The sequence below is a fragment of the Artemia franciscana genome, chromosome 4 (genome assembly GCF_032884065.1).
Source record: "Artemia franciscana chromosome 4, ASM3288406v1, whole genome shotgun sequence".
Taxonomy (NCBI): Eukaryota; Metazoa; Arthropoda; class Branchiopoda; order Anostraca; family Artemiidae; genus Artemia; species Artemia franciscana.
This window is the reverse complement of record NC_088866.1, coordinates 37,523,479-37,531,256: the sequence shown is the minus strand read 5'-3', so window position 1 is coordinate 37,531,256 and position 7,778 is coordinate 37,523,479. Positions and strand designations below refer to the sequence as shown.

General features: G+C 35.3%; 1 protein-coding gene across 1 annotated transcript in view; it reads left to right on the top strand.

Moving 5' to 3' along the window:
• Positions 1-6,062, top strand: part of LOC136025759 (uncharacterized) — a 29,120-nt gene extending 23,058 nt beyond the window's left edge. Inside the window, exon 5 of the mRNA XM_065701746.1 lies at positions 5,994-6,062. Coding sequence (XP_065557818.1) covers positions 5,994-6,062 — 69 coding nt within the window. The remainder of the gene's footprint in view (positions 1-5,993) is intronic.
• Positions 6,063-7,778: the final 1,716 nt, after the last annotated feature.

Here is a 7,778-nt window from a genome sequence, read left to right as displayed (position 1 = left end):
TTTCATTTGATTTCTTCATGTGTATAAAATCTGCAATAAGACAATACGAATAACAAAATAAGAAGCTCAACCCGTTAAAAGAGCTTTAGTATCATTGTCTCTTATTTAGATTAAATAAAAAAAAAAGTTTTTTAACTGCAAGTAAGGAGCGGCATTAAAACTTAAAACGAACAGAAATTATTCCGTATATGAAAGGGGTTGTTCCCTCCTCAGCGCCTCACTCTTTACGCTAAAGTTTGACTCTTTTTCACAATTCTACTTTTTAAAACAATAAAAAACTTAACGTAAAGAGCGAGGCGTTGAAGAGGGGACGACCTCTTTCATATATGGAATAATTTCTGTTCGTTTTAAGTTTTAATGCCGCTCCTTACTTGCAGTTAAAAAACTTGTTTTTTATTAAATTTCTGAGCGTTTTTTAATTAATGCATGTTTTGATTTTGGCTCACCGCACAGGAATAATTAAAAAGAAATTGGTATATTAATTTTTTTTTTGGCTAAAAGGTTTTCTCTTAGTTTTGATCAAACGATTTTGATAAAAAAGGGGCGGGGGAGGAGGCCTAGTTGCACTCCAATTTTTGGTTACTTAAAAAGGCAAATAGAACCTTTTACTCTTGTTACGAACGTTCTATTAGTAATAGATATACGTAACTTACGTAACCTGGTCTATGGGGTGAGGGCGCGTCCAGGATTTTTCATGGGGAGAGGGGGAGTATTTTTGGATGGGAGAGGGCTTACAAAAAACTCTAAAAAAAGCATCACTAATTTGTTTATGCATAGAATTAGTTTGCCCTGAGAATCATTTGCCGTAGAAACGGGTCTGTACAGGTATGGACGGATGTGTTTTTGCCATGTCTGTGGGGCAAGGACGCATTCAGGACTTTCTGGGGGGGGTGTTTTTGGGGTGTGACAGGGCTTGCAAAAAACTTTAAACGACGCATCACAAATTCGTTTGTGCGCACTTTTGTTACGTGGTTACGAGTCGGATATAATTTGGGTAGAGGGAGGTTCAAACTCTGTAACTCAACCCTTGAGTACGACCTTGGTGTGGCATTTGTATTAGTGTTTTCCCAGAAAGTACAAACTTTATATGTAATTTGTTGGACAATCTTTATAGTGAGTATTCCAATTTTTCTATACGCATCATTATTAATTTTTTGTTTGGAAGGTGGGTAGGCAACTACACAGGGTAGGGGGCTATGGGACTATTTTTTCTTGCCAAAATCAAAAGCGTATTTTCGTACTACCATTTTTAAATTTTAACGTAATTCTCTGATTTTTGTATTCTTCTTGTAGTTGAAATATATTCGTGCGTACGGGCTTATTATAAGGGATGACATTTGCCATCCTTACCACCCCGAATTACTCCCTGTGTCCACACAATTTGGCTTCCTAGTTATGTTTGCGTTCTCCTTTGAGTTTCGGTTGAAAGGCGATAGTATAAGCATTATCAATCAGATTTATCTTGAAAAGAAACCAGTTTTATGTTCTTAAAATCGATTGATCTGTTTTTAGCTTACATTCTAGACAATTGAATCACAACTGCAGGCGTCAATGAGTCTTCTTTTAAAAGATTGACTATAACATTTAAAAAACTGTGAAAACACTGACAACGGGTTTAGCTGAGTCAAGTGTGGTTTCCCTGATTCAATGCCAATTTGCTGATGATGTCAAAAACATTTCTAATGACACTTCGCAGGTTGTTTTTCCACAAGCTGATGTCATAGTGTATTTTTACTGAGGTCATGTCTGTAATTGATAACAACATTTTCATATAAACCATGTATTTAGTTTCTATTGAAGAATCTGTGTGGAAATGTATTTTTAATTATGCAATTTTTGAAATCGAGACCGTGTATACCTGCTCACCGTGGGGATAGCCAGGGCTACAGATAGCCAATACTTTGTTTCAGGGACAAATCTGCTTCATGAATTTATGCATAAAAAAAAATTCATAATCAATTGCTTATAAAATGTATGTATTTAATCCGCAAAAGTCTATAGCAATCTGAACTTGATCACGTGTTAAGCTTTTGCGGGGACTGGGGACAGGAAAGACTGCATTGCCACCCATGGATTCCTTGGAATTTCTTAAACATTCTAAAAATCTAAATTCCAAATATTTTACTCTATTACTCTTATCATATCCCTCGGAAAAATTTTCTAACAGCCCCGCCATAATGGCTGCTTACACGTACGTCATTTTATTATTTTTGCGATTGAATCGAGGGATGTACGCACGACTTATTTTAGTAGAGTAGGGTCATCATCTCCTAGTTATATACTAGTACGTGGTGATTGTTATCAAAAGGGTATACTCGTTCTTTCGCTTTCTTCTGAGTATTATTTAGCTAGCCAACATTCTCCAATAAATCTTAATTGTTTTGCAACCGGTTTAGCGTTATACGTTGTTAAATAAAACTGAAAGTAGGGAGCGATATTAAAACTTAAAACGAACAGAAATTACTCCGTGTATGAAAGGGGCTGTTCCCTCCTCAACGCCCCGCTCTTTACGCAAAAGTTTGACTCTTTCTCTCAACTCTACTTTTTAAAACAGTGAATACTTTGGCGTAAAGAGGGGGGCGTTGAGGAGGGAACAACCCCTTTCATATACGGAGTAATTTCTCTTCGTTTTAAGTTTTAATATCGCTCCTTAATTTCAGTTAAAAAAAACTTGTTTTTTTATTTATTTCTGAACGTTTTTGAATTAATGTATGTTTTGATTTTGGCTCTCCGCACATGAATAATTAAAAAGAAATTTGCATATTAATTTATTTTTATGGCTAAATGGCTTTCTCATAGTTTTGATCGGACGATTTTGAGAAAAAAGGAGTGGGGGAGTAGGCCTAGTTACCCTCAATTTTTTGGTTATTTAAAAAGGCAACTAGAACTTTTAATTTTCTACGAATGTTTTTATCAGTAAAAATATACGTAATTTACAAATCAACTCACGTAGCGAACTTCCATATTCGTATGTTTTTATTACGTATATGAGGGTTTCACCCCCTCGTCAATACCTCGCTCTTTACACTAAAGCTTAAATTTTGTCCCAATTCCATAAGAATGATCCGTGAATCACAAAGGCCGTAGAATAAGTAGTTGAAATTAATAAAATTACTTTAGCGTAAAGAACGAGGTATTAGGAGGGGGTGAACCCCTCATATACGTATTAATTTCTGTTCGTTCTAAGTTTTAATGCTGCTACTTACTTTCAGTTGAAAAAACTTTTTCATATGTATTTTTTCATTGTTCTTAAAAAAATGCTAAAAAATCCTGCGCCCCCTTCATGGAAATTTTCTTCCCCCATAACAAATTCCTCCATGCAAAGTTCTCCCCACATTACCCCCTCCCCCAACCAAAAAATCCAGCTGAAAGCGTCTGTACACTTCCCAATAACCATTACTATGTGTAAGCACTGGTCAAAGTTTGTAACTTGCAGCCCCTCCCACGGGGACTGTGAAGGAGTAAGTGGTCCCCAAAGACATAATTATTAGGTTTTTTCGACAATGCTGAATAAAATGGCTATCTCAGAATTTTGATCCAGTGACTTTGGGAAAAAAGTGAGCGCTGGAGAGGGCCTAGGTGCCCTCCAATTTTTTGGTCACTTAAATAGGGCACTAGAACTTTTAATTTAAGTTAGAATGAGCCTTCACATGATATTCTAGGATAACTGGGTCGACACGATCACCCCTGGGAGAAAAAAAGAACAAACAAACAAATAAACACGCATCCGTGGTCTGTCTTGTGGCAAAAAAAAATACAAAATTCCACATTTTTGTAGATAGGAGGTTGAAACTTCTACTGTAGAGTTCTCTGATGTTGTGAATCTAATGGTGTGATTTTCGTTAAGATTCTATGACTTTTAAGGGGTGTTTCCCCCTATTTTTTAAAATAAGGCAAATTTTCTCAGGCTTATAACTTTTGATGGGTAAGTCTGAACCTTTTTAAACTTATATATTTAAAATCAGCATTAAAATGCAAATCTTATGATGTAACTATTTTTATAAAAGTTTTGTTTTTTGGAGTTTCGGTTACTATTGAGTTGGGTCGCTCCCTACTACAGTTCATTACCACGAACTGTTTGATTAATATAATTTTGTTCGTATGTGACTTAAAACTTTTGGAATACGTTATTAATGTACAAAATTGTAAGCGAAGATACTTTGGGGAATTGAAACGTGTAGTTTTTCAGTCTGAGATATATTGGCCCCACTAAGAAGACGGTTGAATGTACAAAAATATTTTTGAATAAAATTTGTAGAAAATTCAACCCTGTACAATTTTTTTGGTACTTGTCTGTTAAACGAAACACACCGATGAAATGAAGTTAGGTTAATCCTGATGAAATGTATCTAAACATGATGATAATTTAATACTTAAGAAACAAAATTGTGGAAACTACGGCAAAGAATTATGGAAAGCAGACCACACAGAACGCATTATATTAAATACCTAACCGCTAACCACCTTCTGTATATTAGATATTATTTAAAATATAGCTGCAACTTGGTTTTTCTCATTCAAAATCAGCAAATCATAACTGATTCTGATGAGGCAAACCGGTTTTTGTTAGATCTTAGACAGGGTCATTCTTGAGTGTTTCATTTAACAGACAAGTACCTATTTTTTTAATAAATTCAAATAGTATAAACCCACAGAAAATGTGATTTTTGCAAAAAAGTGCACAATAGCGATTTTTTACCGTTGATCTTTGAACTATGTAGTTGCGGCGACCTTGTGTTAGATAGTAGCTAGAGTTGGAGACATTGTCATAATAAAGATTTATACCAGTTAATAGCTGACTATCTCAAAATTCCAATATTCTTATCCTATTATGGCTAAAATCACTGGACTAATGTTAGTTATCAAGTTCAAATTAGTTACTCATTTCTTGTTTTTTTTTTTTTTGGGGGGGGGGGTATTCGTTGATTTTGGACAATATAGACTGAAAGGAATAAGTTTTATTCCTACTTATCGGTTATATAATAGACACTACAGTTTCGACACAAGAAACTGGTCAAGTAACTTCTTTATACTGTCGATCATTTGGTTCCGTAAAGTGGCGTAATAAACGACACCGAGGCACGTCCCGCCATCATTTACAATCATACTTAATAGAGTACATGTGGCGGGCGGCAGTAAAGGCAGAAGGAAGACCCGCTTTTAACGCGATTCTTAACGACATTTCTGCGTTCTGGGTACGTAATTTTAAGTTGTAATCTTACAATTTTCCTAATAAAGTATTATATTTTCATCATATTTTGTTTATTTCATTTGCTTTTTCAAGAGTTTTGGCTATATATTTGCACGTTAGGGGGGGGGGGGGGTAAAGCATAGCATATATTAAATACAGCAATGGTTAGTTTACACATTTAATATATGCTATGCTTTACCCCCCACCCCTAATGTGCAAATATATAGCCCAAATTTGTTTCTAAACTATTATATATTCATCATATTTTGTTCCACTTCATCAGCTTTAATCGAACTTCACTTCTCGAGTGTCTATTATATAACCGATAAGTACCATTTTATTTCTATGTAATGTAGGCCGTAACTGGGATTAGAAAAAAAGTATTTCTTTTTTGTACCGTTCAAATCCTACTAGGAAGAGCTGGTATTTTTTGTCTATTCCCAATATCCGCTGGTCCAAACTTATTAACAGCAAAGAATAAAATATCGGAAAAACTTTGACGGGTGATTTGAAATAATGTTTATTAGTCACCTAAACCCTAAACGACGTAGATGTCGATATACGAGGATATCCGTCTTGGTATTAGCCTAATTTCGCAGCTTAAATTATGACACCAAGATGAAAGTAAAGATAAATTTGATATCAAATGTAGAGAAGATAAGTTTACCTCGTTATTAATTATGAATTTCTTGGTACCTATAAACAGAAGTGCCAAGTTAGTCCATAATGCATTCAAAGCGAATTCTTATTTTAATAGGACGTTATTGGTATGAGTGCTCTTGATTAATTATTGCTTATTTAGAACCAAGTGAATCATTATCTTCCTTTAAAGCCCTATACTGTGACTTCCGGCTTTTATTCTGAGCTATAAGCGATAAACTATACCTGCATGTTAGTCTCCCCCCCCCATACTTAAGACTGTAATTGCGTCTGGATGTGCGTAAATATGCGGCAGATTTAGCGCTCTAAAAGCCCCAAGGTTGTGTTTCTACTGCATTTAACTTTTTTTTTCGCTAGAGTATGATTCTCGGATCTATCATGTTGGAATTTGAACCCTTTGAAGATGAGTGTTCACCAGCAAATGTAAAAAATTATTTGCAAAATCTGGGCATCTTGGCAGAGCCTGGGCATGAAAAAGCTCCGTGCGTTCTGGGGAATTTTTTCTGGAGAAGGGGGTGGCTGAGGTTTATATTTTTGATTTATTACCACTCAGGGCTCAGAGTGGACCCATTGGTAGAAATATTGTGTTGGGGAGGAGAGGGTCCACAAAAGAAAGGTAAATTTTATTGAAAATATAGGACAATAACATCAATTTTGAGATTTGGAGGGAGGGGGAAGGACAGAGATTGTGCACTTGCCTGTCGCAAATATCGTGGTGATAACCCAGATTCGTTATATCTTTACAACACGAATGTTGTAAAGATATTATCTTCGTAGTTACTTTTTTTCACCGATTCCAAATCCTTGGTGTAGTAGGTTATATTCCGAATCCAAAGTTTTAATTTTCAGTAAGTCTGACTCCATTGGCAGTAAATTAGTTACGAAATCAGATTCCTCGACAAGGCCGTATCTGGGGGGGGGGGGTAGGTTTGTCCGACTCATAAAAACGTAATAAAAAAGGATATCGACAATTTTATTATGCGTTTTTAAAGTTTCTTCTTCCCCCCCCCCTCTGAAAAAAAATCCTGGATACGGCCCTGTTCCTCGGTCCTATTTTAAACCAGAAAACTGAAGTTTTGCGCCCCTTGTATTGGAAGTGTTGAAATCTTCAAACGATTATGCAATAGCCGTCCCAAAAGCTTCATATATCTTAAATAACACAACAAAAGGCCCTCTCTATCAGCGGGATTCCATCATTAATGAGAGAACTATCAAACAAAAGCAGTGGATAAAATCACTCGTGTACATGTCTTGAAATTAACCTTATTCGTAATTATACAAGTCATCATCACCTAGTGAGTAATCCTAACGTTGTGTCATAGTCAGGAAAAATCTGTCGATTCCAAGAGGCACCAGATTATATTTTGTAGTGAGTCATCCAGAGGGGAAGATGAACAAAGAACAGATTCCTGTTTGCAGAGAATACTTCTTATCGGACTAGGCTAAAATTCAATATGTTTGTTTTGATAAAATTGTTAGCCTGGAAGGGAGTGTTCTTTGATATCGTGGAATAAATTTTGCTTTTATCTTGTTTGAAAATTATTCATCTTTTCCTCATTTTAGAAGGGTTTTCACAAAAGAAAGCAATTTCAACTAGAACAAAAGCTAGATCAGGTTCTAGCTAAGAGTGATTAATTTTAAAAGAACAAAGTTTTTCCGAGGGAAGTAAAGAGCGATGTTGAAACTTAAAACGAACTAAAAGTATTACATCACAGACTACATAACATACATCAATAAAACTAGAGCACGTAAATCAACTGGTGATATTTCACTATGTTTGTAGGATTAGAGAAAACTAGCGCTTTACTTAAAACATAACAACATGGGGGTTTTGGTACGGTAAGAGTAAACAACTTAAAGACACTTTTAACAGTTTAAAAGTAAAGCATTTTTAGATTGTTGCCTTATTCATTTTTTTTCGTTTAAT